The 19,655-nt window shown below is 43.1% G+C and overlaps 1 protein-coding gene across 2 annotated transcripts in view; it reads right to left on the bottom strand.

Moving 5' to 3' along the window:
- Positions 1 to 19,655, bottom strand: part of TMEM135 (transmembrane protein 135) — a 255,810-nt gene that overhangs the window by 227,404 nt on the left and 8,751 nt on the right. For both annotated transcript variants that reach the window (XM_053307850.1, XM_053307851.1), the window contains exons 2-3: positions 11,328 to 11,455; positions 6,605 to 6,697 (exon numbers count right to left, since the gene is read on the bottom strand). In XM_053307850.1, the coding sequence (XP_053163825.1) occupies positions 6,605 to 6,697; positions 11,328 to 11,455 (221 nt within the window). The remainder of the gene's footprint in view (positions 1 to 6,604; positions 6,698 to 11,327; positions 11,456 to 19,655) is intronic.

Raw genomic sequence — 19,655 nt, 5'->3', positions numbered from 1 at the left:
AGTATCTACATTTCCCTGCAAGCAATTCTAAAATGAGGAACAGTTTGTTTCATTATCTAACAACTGTTTAATCTAGTGCAAGCTCTGGAGAAAGATATATTTCATCATATTTTTTAAAGTTAAAAACCACATTAGAGTTTTGAGTAAAGTATCTCCTCCACAACTTGCTAACTTGCCCAAAGACCAAGGGTGCAGAAAAAAAGCAGTGTTCTTTCCATCACAGTTTCCAGTGCCCCCCACCCCTGACAAAAAAGGATGGAGGTGAAGGCAAGTGCACATAAAACAATGCAGTGAAGACTGCACCACATGACAGGTAGTATGCATCCAACAGTTTGCCATCCAAGCAACACCCAAGTGGTAGCGATATTGCATAAAGACATCCTAAGTCTAAAATAATTAGAAGGGCAGGGGCTGACTGGTCCTCTGCTTTTGATGCTTCTTAAAAGGCAGTGTAGAAAGATGCAGCCAAGCTTTGGCTCACACTTCACAACTTGTGCGTTTTTCCAAGCAACACTTCTTTTCCCCAAGTTTTAGACATGCAATAATATGAAGTTCAAATTGTCCTTGGCACAGATGCAGAGTCATCCTGATTCTACTTGTGGAATGAAACAATAACGCCAACTGGTGCAATAGCATCCAAGCAGTAAGCTTACAGATACCTATCAACTCACCATCTGGAAAACAGTTACAGAAGATGGAATGGTAAAACAGGTTTTAACTATTAGAAAAAGGAGCAAACAGGAGCCAAACCATCTTCATGAACAGATTTCAATTGTGGTGACATTTTCCTTTCAGAATTAGATTGTCACCTTTTGAAGACCTCATAAAAGTTCAAGAACTACATACAATTTCTCTCTCTCTCTCTCACTCACACACACACACACACACACTCACACACAAACTGCTTCATCTGCAAAAACCACCAGAATATTAATATTTTAATTAAAAACCATATTAATATTAACATATATTAATGTTAACACAGTAATTAAAAACCTTGGGATGCTAATCAAAGAAAGCCCTGCCTTCAGCCAGTTTCCCCCTGCAAGAAGGTTTCAGAGACCCTTTCTTGGGCAAGTACCTACCATTCTGCCATCCTCTCCAAGAAATGAAAGGGGGCAACTGGCACCAAACTCCATCACAAAAGAAGAGAGGATTGCTCTCCAGTCAGCTACAACCTAGTTCATGACTGCAACATGAGCTTATGAACTGGTATGCTCTATTGCCATCAGATCAAAGAGAAAGAGACAGGGTCCAGTGTTCCCTCTAACAGGGATTCCCAGATGTTGTTGACTACAACTCCCAGAATCCCCAGCTGCAATGGCTTTTGCTTGGGGATTATGGGTCCATGAATGACTTCCTGAGCCAGATGCAAGTCCAATCTTTTAGTCCTAAGGAAGGACAACCAACTCCACACTCCTTGCCTGGGTGCCAAGCAGAAAAGATTAGTCAGCCCAGAATAAGTAGATAACTACTATCACAATTAATTATATACTGCTTTTCAATGAAAAAGGTTCTCAAAGCAGTTTACATAGTACCACCACCACAACAGTAAGATGAGTTCCTGTCCCCCAAAGTGCTCATAGTCTAAAAAGAAACACCAAGTAGATACCAGCCACAGTCATGGAAGGAATACTGTGCTAAGTATATGAATCACCACTTGGTGGTGATAAGGAGCCAAAGGACATAACTAGGGCTGGACCAAAGGTTGAGCTCCAGAACCAAAAGATGAGGTGAGGATAGTGTGCTGCTGCTATTTTACTTGTAGCGATGAGCTGCTCAGCCAGCCATCTCCGAGGCCAAGGTTTTATTGCAAGGCTGCACAACTTCAGCCCTCCTGCAGATGTTGGCCTACAACTCCCATCATTCCTTACTATTGGGCACTGTGACTGGGGACGATGCAAACTGTGGTCTAACAACAGCTGCAGGGCCAACTTTGTATAGTCCTAATTTACAGTCTAGGGGAACTGGGACTAGGGATGTGCATCCCTCCGAACCGGTCCGGATGGGCACGGGGGGGATTGTAGCTTTAAGGGCGGGGGGTAGTACTTCCCCCCCCCCCCCGCCGCCGCTCTTCCCCCTCCGGAGCTGTAGTTTTTGTAAAAGTTTCTGGGGCGGCAGCGTTGTAAAAGTTTCTGGCACGCGTGCACACTCACTGCCGCCGCCGCACGCGCTCCATACACGTCACACGTCGACGTGTGACATGTACGGAGAGCGCGCGGCAGCGGCGAGTGTGCACGCGCGCCAGAACGGGCGCATGCATGTAGCGTACTTGAGCTCTGGAGGGCTAACGACAGGGCCAGGGGCGGCAGGGAGGAACACTGCCACCCCAGAAACTTTTACAAAAACTACAGTGCCGGAGGGGGAAGAGCGGTGGGGGGGGGAGTACTAACCCCCCCCTTAAAGCTACAACTCCCCTCCGTGCCGAGCCGCCGGACCGGCTCCGAAACGGACCGGTTCGGAGGCCTCCAGCATGGCCTCCAAACCAGTCCGGGCACACTCCTAACTGGGACTACCCTATAGAGTCAGGTGACAATTACTGCCACTTAGATGTTGGGTTTGCACAGCTGAACGCCAGACCAGCTTAGCTTCAGCAAGGTTAAAGTATCATGTATCTTAGGACTCTGGGATATATAAGCTTAACTAGAAGTCTGTAGCACAGATATACCCTCAAGTGTGTGGCAACTCACAATTCTTGTTCACATATTCCAAGACACCAACAGGTAAAAATACATAAAAGTGGATTTCACACATGCATGAAAACTAGAAGCCAAAATAGGGAGAGGAGGGCAGGAAATGAGAGAATCTGTATTTTAAAGGTGGAGACCTGCTACCCTTGCAGGAATAGTACCGGCAGAGAGTGCAGGGATGAGCAAGGACAGCAGGTCAAATGTGTTGGTTGAGAGAAGGAAATGTAGCCTGCTTCCCCAAGTCCCTCCTTCCTGGGTCATGTTAGGGATGAAAATTGACCCTCCATTCCCCTTCAAAGCCACTCGAGGGAAGGGAAAGGAAGAAGTGGGCCCACAGACAGCTGCCTGCACTGCAGCAACTCTGGATGGCCCCACACTCCCACACCACAAGATAACCATTGCAGAGAATAGAGATTGCTCCCACAATTTCTTCCACCGCTCACAACTCTCATAGCCTTCCTCCCTTCTCCCTCCCCACTCTTGTACACACATATTTTGAAAAATTAGTAGGACAGCCTAAGAGAGCAAAAACAAGCAGTATGAGCAGGGGGGCTGGAGTGAAGTGGCTAGATGTTCTGTCCATTTTCCTCTTCCAGTTCTTGGCAGTCTCTATATGCAAGCTTCTTGCCAGGCCTCTTTCCTTTCAAGGGCCCTAGCAGCAGTTCATGAATACTGCACCTGTTCACACTAATCCCTTTCACCCTCTCTAGTGACTCCTTCAGTTGTAAAGAGCAACTATGGATGAGAACAACATGGGCACAGCAGGAGGGGAAAGGAAGGGCTTCATTCCTAAGGACATCTTTAGGAGCCTCAGGAGAAGCAGGTGACTGGAGAAGGGCAGGCAGCTGCCTTAGATGTGCGCCAAGATCAATCAGAGCAACAGGATCCTGACACCAAGAGTATTTTCACATATCATGAAGGGCCAGTCAAGTGTATGGGCAGACTGCATGATGCATCAAATGATGGGGACAACATGGGCAGGTTAAATTCTCCAAGGATTCACCTAAAGCCATGGTTCTTCATATAACCTCCTTGAAAACTTCTTCCTGTCTAGAGAATAGGAGTAAGGATGTCTGTGGCACTGTGCTAATCCATGCCATCCCACTCTGTGCAGCAAATCTGTCTGTATGAGCTCTAGCCCTCCCCTCCAGAAAAATGCAAAAATGGGTTCATTAACACTAGAGTAGGAAATGCTAGGCAATGCCCTATTTAAAATATTTTTTCAGAAGTATCATATCGACACCTTTAAAATACATAGCAATATTCCTTTCCTTCCAGCATTTGTAAAATAATCAGAATGATTCAGAATTAGTCACTACAAAAACATTCCTTTCTTTAAAATCAACAAAAGCTAGTATTTAAGGCTCAAGAATGAATTTAAACTGGAGAGCAAGCTAACTTCTAGATATGAAATCATCAACTGTGAACTCCCATGTGACTAAATCCAGATTTTTGCACAAGCAGAATCCACATTCCACAGAGTATTAAGAGCAGTGTGGTATTCTGGTAGAATAACTGGGAATGTTGCATAGTTTTGTCTATTTGGCAAGGATGCAAGAGAAGGTTAAGATGTAGCAGAGCATCAGGACAACCATTTATATTTACCACTTGTCTGGTTGCTTACAGCAAGTAGTCATCACCCAACAAAGCAACCTCATTATTACCATACAGCATAAGAATGTACAAGCAGCCCTGCTGGATCAGACAAGGCCCATCTAGTCGAGCATGCTGTTTCCCACAGTGGCCAAGCAAATCCCCCTCGAAAGCGCACAAGCAGCAGATGAAGGCATACGTTCCACCCATCATTACTCCCCTGCAACTAGTATTCAGAGGTGTACTGCCTCTGAAACTGCAACAAACATACAGCTATCAAGACTAGTGGCCACTGTTCGACTTGCTCAACTTGTCCTCCATGAATTTGTCTAATCTACTTTTAAAGCCATCTAACCTAATGGCGCAGATGGGAAATGACTTGACTAGCAAGACAGAGGTTGCTGGTTCAAATCCCCACTGCTGTGTTTCTCAGACTATGGGAAACACCTATAGCAGGCAGCAGCGATATAGGGAGATGCTGAAAGGCATTATCTCATACTGTGCAGGAGATGGCAATGGTAAACCCCTCCTGTATTCTACCAAAGACAACCACAGAGCTCTGTGGTTGCCAGGAGTTGACACCGACTTAATGGCACACTTTACTTTGCTAGTGGCAGACGCAGAGGGAGGCCAGCGGCGGCCTGGGTTCTGCCACCACCGCGGCCCTCCTAGCCCCACACGCTCTTTAAAAGACAGGGAGAGTTGCTCCGGCCACACTGTGAACGCAGTGGCCGATTTAGCACTGTTTGGGAACTAAATCACATCTCCCATGTCTGATGTCAGAGGCGGGGGGCATGTCTGGGGTGCTTGGCACAGCCCGAGGGGTGGCAGCCTGGGTTCTTTGAACCCATCCACTCAGTGGTGGCTCCGCCCCTGGCTAGTGGTCATCACATCTTGTGCAAATAAATATTTCCTGTTGTCCATCCTAGATGTCCTCCCAATCAGTTTCACTGGATCACCCCAGGTTCTAATGTTGCAAGAGAGGAAGAAAAAATCTATCCACCTTTCTCACACCCTGCATAATTTTGTAGGCCTCCCTCAGCCACGTTCGCTCTTAGTTGGTTTTTTCCCTAAAAACTGAAAAGCTCAAATCGCTGTAGCCTTTTCTTATAAAGAAGGTACTCCAACCCTCTGATCATTTTGACTGCCCTCTTCTGCACTTTTTCCAGCGCCTACTATCCTTTCTGACATGCAGCAACCAGAACTGTACACAGTATTCCAAATGTGGCCACACCAACATATTCATTTAGGGTATCGAGGAATTCGGTCTCTTTCTGAAGACCTAAATATGAATTTACCGGCTCTATGTGAAATAACTGAAGACACACATTATCACAATACTTTCTCCCTCACAGGACTCACCCATTTTCCCCCCCAACTTAACATTACCCTCCGTGTTTTGAGCAGGAAGGTAATAGCACGTTCCTAGTAAGTGATTACATAGTTAACCACATCCTACTAGTTCTCTCCATTCCACGGCAGGGATACTGCCGTTCAGTATCATGAAGGTGTTGTTGATAATTTCGAGCTGCCTCCATTGCTATACTCCATTACAAGCAAGCAGTGCAAAGTACACAAACAATTTCATCTTAGAGAATTACATGACCCAAGTTTAGAGTTGGTGGCCCTTTAGTAAGCAAGAAGCAGGAGAACCATTCATGCAACCTCTATAATGCTTAGAGGGAAGTTCTATAGAGACTGTCCCAGAACTGCTAAGAGAAGCATGCAAAGCTGTCTATGCAGCCTCTACAGTGGTACCCTGTGGGCAGTACTACAAGAGTTGCATGCACATTTCCATCCCTGCCATTTTTTCCATGCCAGGACATGAACCTGAGATAATCTTTCCCTGCCATTCTAAATAGCAGCAGCAGGAACTGGCAGGAACAGCACTGTGAACAGAGCAGGGGGCTGGTAACCATGTCTGTAGTAGTTACCGAGAGGTGGGGGTGGGTGCATGTATTAGAAGCAAAGACCTAAAGACTAGAAGTCATTAAGGACACTGGGTGCGCTTTAAGCAATACACAGTCCCTGTCCTCTGGGAAAGTACTTCCCAGAGTCCTGTTTTCAGAACCCTTAAGAGCCAATGGATAGTCATTTGCACACATTTCTTACAACTGACACCTTAAACCAAGCCAGCACATTTATTTCTGTATACTATTCACTTCCTCACAGCCATTTCTTAATATAGCTATATGTGAGGCTGTGTCTGGTGCCAGCTTGTGGGGGTGGGGAGAATAAGCCTTCCTGTGCCCGACAATTTGACTGACTCTACTTCTAAAGCAAAGCAATTAAAACAGGCTAAGGTTATACAAAACACATACCTGCTCTTCCTTTCAATAAGAATAGCCACATAAGAAGCTGGTAAAGCAGCACCAAAACCAGGAGTCCAAAAATAGAATTTTCCAAGTATCCGCCTGAAAAATGTCAATGCATATCATGTGTTATGCTGCATACCAGAGCAAAATAGAAACATTATTGGGGTTCACTGCCAAACACATAGACTGCATTAAGCTAAAGGCAGCTCTTTCCCATCTCATGATGCTTCTTGCCATCAAATATCATCATAAAATTCATTCTTTTAACATCCCAGGAGGAATATCAGTTTACAGTCTTTAGATTTCAGAGGATTAGTTTGATATAAAGCACTCGGATAAGTAGATTGGTCCAGTCTATGCCAAATATTAGTCTCCAATGTAAAGGGCACAATTAAAAGGTGCTGATTTAAAATTTTAGGAGACCTATATGCCACAGTGATTTCTTAGAAACACTACCTCCTAGGATTATTCCTTCATATTGGAAAAGAACATAGAGCAAGTTATTATAGATGGTTGCTCATCCTCAGCATTTCTTTTCCCTAGGCACTCACCAAAGTGAAACCACTTTCAATTAGTCAAGCTACTGGAGGTTAGGATTAAACTTTTAATAGGTTTTATGCAGTGTTTTCTATGTCAAGAATTTGGTCTGGTTCAGATGTAACAATCCTGATGGGACCAGATACAAGCTCTACGCCCCCACATATTACCTCTTCCCCTGGAGCACCCAGCTAGATCTAAAGCTTCTTGGTTTGTTAAACTGCAGTTTTTGCATGACATCCAGATTGCGAAACTGTGATTTGAGGACTCCCAACAAACCGATATCAAACTAGAATCAAACCATGGTTTGATGGATGACTCAAATCGGGGGGGGGGTCCTCACTCAAAGGTACCATAAGGTATTACCACCTCCTTTTTCTAGAATCCTGACCACAGTTTCCAAATTCAGACATCACAGGAAACTGCGGCCTAACAAACCAGAAGGCTTTCAGTTTAGCTTGGCATGTGAAGAGAGACGAGTGAGCGCAGACACAATTCATTCCTGGTCCAACAACCTGCAGTTTGTTCGCCCATGTTCATTACATCTCAACCAGGTCCTTGGTATGTGCATATTTTATACTGTAATCTACAGTGAGGGAAATAAGTATTTGATCCCCTGCTGATTTTGTCCGTTTGCCCTCTGACACAGAAATGACCAGACTATAATTGGAATGGTAGGTTTATTGTAACTGTGAGAGACAGAACAACAACAAACAAACCCTCAAAAGCCCAGTGCCCAAAAGTCAGCGATGGATTTGCATTGTAGTGAGGGAAATAAGTATTCGATCCCCTATCAACCAGCAAGATTTCAGGCTCCCAGGTGTCTTTTCACTACATGCAGGTAACGAGCTGAGATGAGGAACACCCTCTGTAAGGGAGTGCTCCTAATCCCAGCTTGTTACAGTACCTGTATAAAAGACACCTGTCCATAGAAGCAAGCAATCACTCAGCTTCCAAACTCACCACCATGCCCAAGACCAAAGAGCTGTCAAAGGATGTCAGGGACAAGGTTGTAGACCTGCACAAGGCTGGACTGGGCTACAAGACTATCGCCAAGCAGCTTGGTGAGAAGGTGACTACAGTTGGCACCATAACTCGCAAATGGAAGAAACACAAAATAACTGTCAATCTCCCTCAGTCTGGGGCTCCATGCAAGATCTCACCTCGTGGAGTTGCAATGATCATGAGAACGGTGACAAAGCAGCCCAGAACTACAATGGGGGGAACTTGTCAATGATCTCAGGGCAGCTGGAACCATAGTCACCAAGAAAACAATTGGTAACACACTACGCTGTGAAGGACTGAAATCTTGCAGTGCCCGCAAGGTCCCCCTGCTCAAGGCAGCACATGTACAGGCCCGTCTGCAGTTTGCCAATGCACATCTGAATGATCCAGAGGAGAACTGGGCCAAAGTGTTGTGGTCAGATGAGACCAAAATCGAGCTCTTTGGCATCAACTCAACTCGCCGTGTGTGGAGGAGGAGAAATGCTGCCTATGAGCCCAAGAACACCATCCCCACCGTCAAACATGGAGGTGGACACATTATGCTTTGGGGGTGTTTTTCTGCTAAGGGGACAGGACACCTTCACCGCATCGAAGGGACGATGGACGGGACCATGTACCGTCAGATCTTGGGTGAGCACCTCCTTCCCTCAGCCAGGGCATTGAGAATGGGTCGTGGATGGGTATTCCAGCATGACAATGACCCAAAACACACAGCCAAGGCAACAAAGGAGTGGCTCAAGAAGAAGCACATGAAGGTCCTGGAGTGGCCCAGCCAGTCTCCAGACCTTAATCCCATAGAAAATCTGTGGAGGGAGCTGAAGGTTCGGGTTGCCAAACATCAGCCTCGAAACCTTTCTGACTTGGAGAGGATCTGCAAAGAGGAGTGGGACAACATCCCTCCTGGGTTGTGTGCAAACCTGGTGGCCAACTACAAGAAACGTCTGACCTCTGTGATTGCCAACAAGGGTTTTGCCACCAAGTACTAAGACATCTTTTGTGAAGGGATCGAATACTTATTTCCCTCACTACAATGCAAATCCATCGCTGACTTTTGGGCACTGGGCTTTTGAGGGTTTGTTTGTTGTTATTCTGTCTCTCACAGGTACAATAAACCTACCATTCCAATTATAGCCTGGTCATTTCTGTGTCAGAGGGCAAATGGACAAAATCAGCAGGGGATCAAATACTTATTTCCCTCACTGTACTTTGAGCCTAGAAATGGGGCTGGTTAGAAGTAACATACATTTACTCTCTACTGAAGACACTTTATACCACGGAACTCATATGCATTTTTAGGGCAGTAGACTCTAGTTTTGGTTTACAACTATCTGCCTGGCTACCTGGGGTGACCAATCAAGTAGCAAAGGATTACAAAAGTTATTTTCCCCACTTTTAGACCATAAATTTTAGGCCCTATCCACCCCCAGCACAGTACCTCCAGTGACTGTTGCTGGTGTCTATCTTATGTTTCTTTTTAGATTGTGAGCCCTTTGTGGATAAGGAGCCATTTTATTTATTTGTTACTTCTCTGTGTAAACCTGCCTGAGCCATTTTTGGATGGGCACTATAGAAATTGAATAAATGAATGAATGTTCTGCAAAGGCAGATGAGGTAGTCAAAATATTTGTGGCCTTGTGCGTTAGAATTTCTGTTTCTTTGTGCGTGGTGCTGTGTGTACCTCAAGATCTCTCCCCACCCCGCTTGTAACTGAGTAACTGAATTACCTATATGCCGCCTTAAAAAATCTGGGCGTTTTTGAAACAGTCCGTAACCAAAAAGCTGGAACATAAGCCAAACGATTTTTGTAGCAATTTAATAAAGCATTTTCTTTTCTAAGAAGTCCCACAAAGTGCTTGATTTACTCTGGAAGGCTAGGGTGGGCCCCTAGTGCAAACGACTCCAGCAGGGCCACTAAAGCCAGCTACCTTGTTGTCTCCCCACACGTAGGCATAAATGTGGAAGGTTCTGATATTTGCCCAATAGCAAGATAAAGAGAGAAGTCTAGGCTCTGGCACTCCAGCCTAGGCTGTCCAGTCTCAGATAAAAGAGTGTCTGGTGGCAGCATTTTAATCTACCAAAGGTCTAAAGTAAAAAAGTTTTAAAACGAAAGCCCACTCAGGCAGCTCGGCAGGGATGACTCAGCAATCTGTCCCCTCACGTGAGCAGGCTCTGAGACACAGACTTAAATCCACTACAGCACCTCATAATTTTTTTAAAAAAATTAAAAGGCTGGGTCACGTCACCCCGCAGGCTGCTGGAAGGAGGGAGCATGTGCACACCGCTGCTCTGCAGCAACAGCAAGTGTGAGGGCCAGTCATTTGGCTGGCTGGCCAGCCAGCCAGCAGCAGTACCACGGTCACCACCACGCCAATAAGAACCTTCTCATCTACATCTCTCCTAACTGCTGGTTGAAGAGGCAAGTCATTTTCTTTCATTAAAACAGCAGGCCACTCTTTCACACTATAGAAGTAACTGCCTATCAGATACTAGGGGCTTTCTTGCAGCATACCAGAATACCCTGGCAGGCACTTTAGTAATTATGCAGTTACAGCATGGATCCTCCTAAACCACTAAAAAGGAAGGCGAAATATTAACCCTATACTCTTTTGCTTTTCCCACTTTCCGCAAGTGACAACACTTCATTCCAAAAATTAATGACTGGAGTGGCAAATGTGAGCACATGGGAAAGCTGCAGTTTAAAAAGAGAGCGGGCAGGCTTCCCAAGCTCACAGTTTTACCCTAGAATGCCCTAAATATCACCAACAAAATCTTTTAGCTGGTAAGCTGCTGATTCATGCAGATGAAAGAGTTAAAAGACATTTCCTGAAGAGAAAAATAAGTTCGTTTTCACAGTCCCACAGGATGATCTCTGATGGCAAGTAAGCATTTTTTTGTTAGCAAATAGGAAACAGAACTAGTCTGTCATCTCCAGAATAGTGAAATGTGTGATTATTGCACTAGTAAGCTCAGCAAGTGAGCCCTTAGGGATGGGGAGGAGTAGCAATCCTAACATAATAAACAATGATAGAGGGGTGTACTTTCTGCAAAGATTCATGAATTCTGTCTCAAGGAGTTGTGGCTCCATCAAAAAAGTAAACATAAATATTTACAAGAAAACATTAATTTTAGAATAGGGTATTTCACCATCCTCAAATGTTGATAAATATGTAAAATCAAGTTAACAAACCTTAAAATGCAGAAGAATGCAATATACAAACTTCCATTTGCTGTCAAAAAGGAAGTTGATTGCAGAATCTCAGGCAGCAGTTTGTACAAGTAATAATCAAGTTTTCGTTTTCGGAGAATTGCAGCAATCTGAAAGAGATATGCCAGTTCAAGTTTGCTTATTAATTTATTTCATTTTTATCCCACCTTTTCTCTAACTTGCTCAAGGCAAAATACATAGGAATCTTCTCACACCACCTACACTCCCAAAAGCCCTGTGAGCAAAGATGTGGGGTGGAAATTTTTTGCACACTTTATTTTTCAGTTTCTAAAATTTCATTGGTTGGCATCCAGACTAGCATTGCACTGTGCAGCAGTGAAAATTCCAGACAACCTCTTCACTGTCGCTTGATTGGGGGAAGAGGTGATTTTTGCCAATCTTCCCTTCCCTTGAAGCTCACTATATGTCATCAAAATATATGCCTGAAATTCACACAAAAAAAGGAAATATGAATTAATGCAAATTAGGGGAAATCTGTTTAGGATTTTTTTCTAGGAAATTTTCCAATTCAGTTTTTTCTAGAAAACCCACATCTCTGCCTGCAAGGTATACCACAGTGGATCTGGGTATATAAAAAATGTGGTTTGGATTAATAGAAACCCTCACACTTGTGGAGATGATGATCTCCTTTATGCACAGAATACAATACTACTAAGACCAATATAATGAAGTCATATATTGGAGCCGTAGTTCAGTGTTAGAGCATCTGCTTTTCATACAGAATGTCCCAGGTTCAATCCTGGGCACTATCTCCAAGATAGGGCTGAGAGAGATTCCTGTCTGCAACCTTAGAGAACCACTGCCAGTCAGTGTAAACAATACTGAGCTAGATGGACCAATGGTCTGACTAAGTATATGGCAGCTTTCAATGTTCCTATTTTACACAATTTCTTACAGCTGTTAATCTTTCTTTTCAGGACATGAGCAAATAATCAAACTTGTGTCCTATACGAAACATGACCACCTCAGATTTTATCTAGAAGTCACCTTAGAAAGACATTATTTATTTATTTATTTATTTTATTTGTATACTGCCCTTCCAAAATGGCTCAGGGCGGTTTACAATTAAAACACACCACTAAAACAATAAAGAGCTAAAACAAATTAAAAAACAATTAACAATTTAAAAACATTTTAAAACAATTAAACAGTTACAGTGATTAAAATCCCCAAAATTGGATTTTGAATTTTAAAATAAACCAGAAATTAAAACCCCCACAATTTAGGAAGCTGAGAAAGCTTGGGTGAAAAGAAGGGTTTTCAGGTGTTTTTTGAAAATTGCCCGAGATGGGGAGGATCGTATTTCAGCAGGGAGCGCATTCCACAATCTCGGGGCAGTGACTGAAAAGGCCCGTCTCTGTGTAGCCACCAAACAAGTTGGCGGTAACTGGAGACGGACCTCGTCAGACGACCTCAATGGGCAGTGGGGCTCATAACGAAGAAGATGCTCGCTTAGGTACTACGTACAAAGGCAGCCCCACATAGAGCGCAATACAAAAGTCAGGTCTGGAGGTTACCAGCAGATGTACCATAGTTTTGAGGTCATTGATCTCGAGAAACGGGCACACATTACAGCAATTTCAACCCAAGTCTAAAACAGCTTAAAACTAATTAAACAGAAGCCCTCTAGCCCTCACCCTCGTTCTCCCCCGAAGTGGCTCCCCCAAAGGGGTGACCCCCTTTGGTATCACCTTCGGTGGCGGGCCCGCCGCCACAAGGAGCCTTCCTATAAAGCCCAAAACTGAACAGGTGACCCGAGGAACAGCTGAGTCACTCAGGGGCTGGTCCCAGTCCTGCCCACACTTCCCACAGATGTTAACCTGAGGCTGCAGCCCCACAGGGGAAGCAAAAGCAGGCAGGCAACAGCAGAAGGAACCCCAGCACCCACCTGGTCTCTCACTCCAGGCAGCACTGGGTGGGAGCTAGATGGACTCTCCCTTTCTCTCTCTGCTGGGCTTCTAACTATTAGCTATTACACAGAGTATAGTTTAACTGATGTCATTAATGACTGCAATGAGCACCCTACTTCCTGCTCCAGCTTGAAGACTACTTATCTTAAATCCTTTTTTAAAAAATATTTTTTATTCAGTTTTTCCACAACACAAAAAGGAAAGCACAAATAAAACAAGCAAGCAAACAAACAAACAGAAAAAGGAGAAAGAGCACATAAAGACTTCCATCTCATCATTGAAACAAGTGTCAGTAACAGGGTGGATTTGATTTAAATCAAACTGATTTAAATCACGATTTAAATCACTAGCAGGGTGGATAAAAATCAAAAAAATCCGATTTAAATCAAAAAAATCCGATTTAAATCAAAAAAATTCGATTTTTTTTTTATTTAAATCGGATTTTTTTTTATTTTTATCCACCCTGCTAGTGATTTAAATCGTGATTTAAATCGTGATTTAAATCAGTTTGATTTAAATCAGTTTGATTTAAATCAAATCCACCCTGGTCAGTAACAATACCCAGGTCTTGCCTGTAGTTTCATCATTCTCCCCCAATAAATCATACATTTATTGTATGGAACATTTTTTAAGCATTTTTTATTAAGCATTTGTTTTTAAGCATTGTATGGGACATTTTTTAAGCATTTGTTATTACCCCTTGAAGGCCTGATAAAAATCCATTTTATAATGTGTTTTTAGATAAACAAGAAGAGGGTCCCAATCCCTTTTAAATACTTTAAGTTTATTTCTTAATAATGCTGTTAATTTTGCCATTTCTGCCAATTCTAATACTTTAAGTATCCAATCCTCTTTACTTGGGCATTGACTGTCTTTCCATTTGCAAGCAAATGTCAGTCTTGCTGCTGCTGTCAGATACATAAAGAGGATCCAGTATTTCCTCGGCAACGCATTGTTAATACCTAATAGTATTGTTTCTGGGCTCTTGGGGAAAGTCATTGTAAACCCTTTTTTGAGCTCATTATAAATTAAGACCCAATAGCCTTTAGACTTTTTACAAGTCCACCATAAATGTATACAGGAACCCTCCTCTTTTTTACACTTCCAACATTTATTTGACATGTTCTTGTAGACTAAGGCCAACTTCTTGGGAGTTAAATGCCATCTGTACATGATCTTGAGATTATTTTCCTTTAAACTAGAACAGGCAGTATATTTCATGTCTTTTATCCATAGCTTTTCCCATTTTTCCAAGTCAATATGATAACCGAAGTCCTGAGCCCATTTTACCATAGAAGTTCTCACTACTTCCATTCTTATATCTTCCAATAATAACAGACCGTACATCCTAGAGACTAGTTTTCCTTCCTTATCACACAACTGTTGTTCAAATTCTGACTTTGATTGGTTAAAGCCTTTTTTACAATCTTGCTTAAATAAGGCGCTGATCTGATGGTACTGAAACCAAGAGATATTCCAGTCCTGCATAAGATCTAGCTTTTTGAGTTCATATTTTGTGCCTTGAAGAACAAGCAGTTATTGATACGTGGGCCATGTCTGTTGCATTTTTTTTTTCCTAGATATAACTTCCAGGGGAGATACCCATAGTGGAATTTTTGGTTCTAACACAAGTTTGTTTTTCATCCATACCATACCATATATAGACTTTTTCTAACATAATGATTTAAGAAATCTTTATTTACTTTTATCTTATCATAAAATAGATATGCATGCCAACCATATCTTATATCGAATCCTTCCAAATCCAACAATCTTGGGTTTTTTAATGTAATCCATTCTTTCATCTAGCTTAGACATATTGCTTCAAAATATAAACTTAAAATTTGGTAGCGCAAGCCCTCCTCTCTTCCTATCATCCATTAGATTTTTAAAATTTATTCATGGTTTTTTACTTTGACAGACAAAATTCTTTACATCTTTATGCCACTGGGCAAAAATTGACATTGTATTTATTATTGGTATTGTCTGGAAGAAATGTCTTATCTTAAATCCAAATGGGATGTCAAAATACTAGTTGCAACTAGCTTTCCTGAGGTGTTATCCATTATTTCTCAATACATAATTTATCCATTATTTCTCAATACATAATGGATTTAAAAGCCTTTAAAATTACACCATTAAATTTCTAATTCTGCAGTCGTATGTACACTTATTGGTAGTAAGCCCTGAAAAATATACATAGGACTGAACATCTTCCATTAGAATCACTTCTAGTGCATCCTTGACAATGAACTTATAAAATTAAGGCAGAGGTAGAAGCAGGCTTCTCGCTCATAAGGAGCATCTACCAAAACAAAAAACAGATTCAAAAAGCAAATAGACTTCAAAGTTTATGAGAAACCACAACCTACATCAAATGCACTTATGAAGTGCACACACATTAAATGGGCTCAGTAAACGTTACAGCAAGAAACACTCGACAGTTTCCCTCATTCTACATTATGCAGGTTCAGCAATGAAGAAAAGCATTACCCTGAACTTTCCATCAATGCTTTTCTTGTATTTTTGCACCTTTTCTTGTTCTTAAACAAAGATGGGATTTATTTATAACCATAATAAAAGAAACTCAGTTGGAATGTATACCAAAGAGGAGGAAAGTTACCACCAAGTTCAGTATGCCAGCATGGCTAACAAGTAGAGTCAGGGAAGCTATAAGAGCGAAGAAGACTTACTTCAGAAAATGGAAGTTCTGCCCAAATGAAGATATCAGAAAGGAACAAACTCTGGCAAAAGAAATGCAAGGAAACAATGATGGGAAAAGAGAGTTTGAGGAAGTGTCAAGGGGAATAACAACTTATTTAAATATACCAGAAACAGAAAACCTGCCAGGGAAGTAGTTGGACCCTTAGATGATGAGGGCATGATAGGGATTAATGAAGAAGAGATTGCAGAGAAGCTGAAAGAGTTCTTTGAATCTGTCTTCACGGCGGAAGATACCTACCATATTACCACTCCAGAAATGAGCTTTTCAGGCTTGGAGGCTGAAGAACTGGATCAATTTGAGGTGATGAGAGAGGATGTTCTAAACTGTCTTGAAAAACTAAAAAAATAACAAATTGCCAGGGCCAGATAGCATCCCAAGAGTTCTGAAGGAACTCAAATGTAAAATTGCTGATCTCCTAGCAAAAATATGTAACTTTTTCCTGCAATCAGGCTCTATACCAGAGGACTGGAAAGTAGCTAACTTAATTTTGATCTTCAAAAAAGGGATCCCGGCCCAGCAGGGGGTGGGGAGGAATCCGGGAAACTACTAGTGAGTTACCTTAACTTCTGTGCCGGGTAAATTGATGCCTCACTAACCTTTTGAAGTTCTTTGAAAGTGTCAACAGGCATATGGATAAAAGTGATCCAGTTGACACAGTATACTTGGACTTCCAAAAAGCTTGTGACAAAGCTCCCCACCAAAGGCTCTTGAGAAAATTTATCAGTCATGGGATAAGGGGACAGGTTCATGTGTGGATTGCTAAATGGTTGAAGGACAAGATACAGAGAGTAGGAATAAGTGGGCAATGCTCACAATGGAGGGAAGTAAGAACTGGGGTTCCCCAGGGATCTGTACTGGGACCACTGCTCTTTAGCTTGTTCATAAATGATCTAGAAGTTGGGGTAAGTATCAAAGTGGCCAAATTTGCAGGGGACACTAAACTATTTAAGGCATGAAATCCACAACAGATTGTGAGGAGCTCCAAAAGGATCTCTCCAAACTGGGTGAGTGGGCGACAACAGTGCAAATGTGGGTCAATGTAAGCAAGTGTAAATTGATGCATATTGGGGCAAAAAAAAAAACACCCAACATCACATATACAACATCACATATACCCCAACATCACATCGGGTCTGAGCTAGCAGTGGCTGACCATGAAACAGATCTTGGGGTCGTGGTGCTTGTTGGAAATGTCGATTCAGTACGTGGCAGCTGTAAAAAAAAAAAAGTCAAATTCCATGCTTGGAATCCTTGGGAAGCAGGCTGAAAATAAAAAAGGCAATATTATAATGTTCTTATACAAATCTATGGTTCAGCCACATTTGGACTACTGCATACAGTTCTGGTCACTGTATCTTAAGAGGGACATTGTAGAACTGGAAAAGGTGTAAATGAGGGCAACAAAGATGATCAGGGGCCTGGAGCACCTTCCTTATGCAGCAAGCCTAGAGCATATAGGGCTTTTTAGTTTGGAAAAGTGGCAACTATGGGGAGACATGACAGAGGTGTATAAAGTTTGTACTGGGACCACTGCTCTTTAACTCATTCATAAATGATCTCATGCCTCTGATGCCTCTGAATACCAGTTGCAGGGGAGTGACAGCAGGAGGGAGGCAGGCTGTGGGCTTCCAGCGGGCTGTGGGCCACTGTGTAAAACAGGATGCTGGACTAGAAGGGCGCTGGGTCTGATCCAGCAGGGCTGTTCTTATGTTCTTAAAAGTTATGCATGGAGCAGAGAGAGAACAGAGAGAAAATTGTCTCCCTTTTTCACAACACTAGAACCAAGGGTCATCCCATGCAATTGAAGCCCAGGAAATTTACAACTGAAAAAAGGAAGTACTTTTTCTCACACAGCACATAATTAAACTATAGAATTATCTGCCATGGGACGTGGTGATGGCCACCAAGTTGGATGGCTTTAAAAGGGGCTTAGACAAATTCATGGAGAACAGGTCTATCAATGGCTGCTAGTCTGGTGGCTATAGGCCACCTCTTGCCTCAGACACAAGGTGCCTCTAAATACCAGTTGCAGGGGAGCAACAGCAAGAGAGATGGTGTGCCCTCACCTCTTGCCTGTGGGCTTCTCAGAGGCATCTGGTGGGCCACTGTATGAAACAGGAAGCTGGACTGGACAGGCTTTGGCCTCATCCAGCAGGGCTGTACTTAAGGCACAGTGAGAGCAGAAACAGAACAGCCTGATCCAATGTTCACACTATCTTATAATAGCAACAGTTGAGAGTCTTAGTGACAAATTCAGCAAGGACATCAAAACAGATTTGAAAGAGACATGTTATCAAGTTGGCCCGTATGTTTTTGATGGGTGACCCATTTAACATCCTGAATAAAAATTTCTTCATTACCTCTTGCACAGAGTTTGCTTCTCTCACTGTCACCACACAGAGTTCACTAGAATATCCACCATGATTGCATGTTCTAACCTTTTTCCTTGTGAATTACCACTAACTCATGTCTCATCTATTTCTGTGTGAATGTGGAATATTTTGTCCAAAAGGTGCTCACTTATTTACAGTGGAGGACATCTAGACTTATTTATTTATTTAACATTTTTATACCGCCCAAAACTTGCATCTCTGGGCAGTTTTACAATTAAAACCATTCAAAACATTAAATCTATTAAACAAAATCATTTAACATTAAAGGCAGTTAAAACCAACATTAAAAATTAAAACCATAAATCTAATTAAAAGCCTGGGTGACTAAATGTGTCCAAATTGCCTTTTTAAAAGTTGCCAGAGATGGGTAAGCTCTTATTTCAACAGGGAGCGCATTCCAGAGTCCAGGGGCCGCAATAGAGAAGGCCAGTCCCCGAGTAGCTGCCAAACAAGTTGGCAGCAAATGCAGATGAACCTCTCCAGATTATCTTAACAAGCGGTGGGGCACATGGTGAAAAAGATGTTCTGTTAAATACCCAGGGCCTAAGTGGTTTAGGGTTTTATAGGTAATAACCAGCACCTTGTATTTTGCCCAGAATCGTATCGGCAGCCAGCGTAGTTCTTTCAACACAGAAGTGATATGGCCTCTCCTAGATGACCCAGAGATCAACCTGGCTGCCACATTCTGGACCAACTGCAGTTTCTGGACTACATACAAAGGCAGCCCCACATAGAGCACATTGCAGTAATCCAGCCTAGAGGTTACCAGCAGATGTACCACCGTTTTGAGGTTTCTCAAGAAATGGACACAGCTGGCGTATCAACCGAAGCTGATAAAAGACACCTCTGGTCACCTCCTCAACCTGGGACACCAGGGAGAGATTTGGATCCAGAAGCAACCCCAGACTGCGTACCTGTTCTTTCCGGGGGAGCGTGACTAGGAGTGTGCATGATTCGGTTCATGTTGTTGTCCTTTACGCCTTGAACAGAGAAGAGCTAGCGGCACGCATGCGCTCTTCACGGCGCGCGCACTTGTCTTTGTCGCTGGCGCGCGCCGCATACATCACACACCAGCAACAGAGACGAGCGTGCGCCGTGAAGAGCGCATGCGCACCACTAGCTCTTCTCTGTTCAAGGCGTAAAGGACAACGACGGGGGCAGGAGCGGCAGGGAGGAACTCTGCCGCCCCAAGAAGATTTTTTAACAGGATCAGCACCAGAGGGGGAAGAGCGGCGGGGGGGGGGAAGTACTACCACCCCCC

The sequence above is a fragment of the Hemicordylus capensis genome, chromosome 3 (genome assembly GCF_027244095.1).
Source record: "Hemicordylus capensis ecotype Gifberg chromosome 3, rHemCap1.1.pri, whole genome shotgun sequence".
NCBI lineage: Eukaryota > Metazoa > Chordata > Lepidosauria > Squamata > Cordylidae > Hemicordylus > Hemicordylus capensis.
Note: the sequence above shows the minus strand (reverse complement) of the source record. Positions and strands in the feature narration are given on the sequence as shown.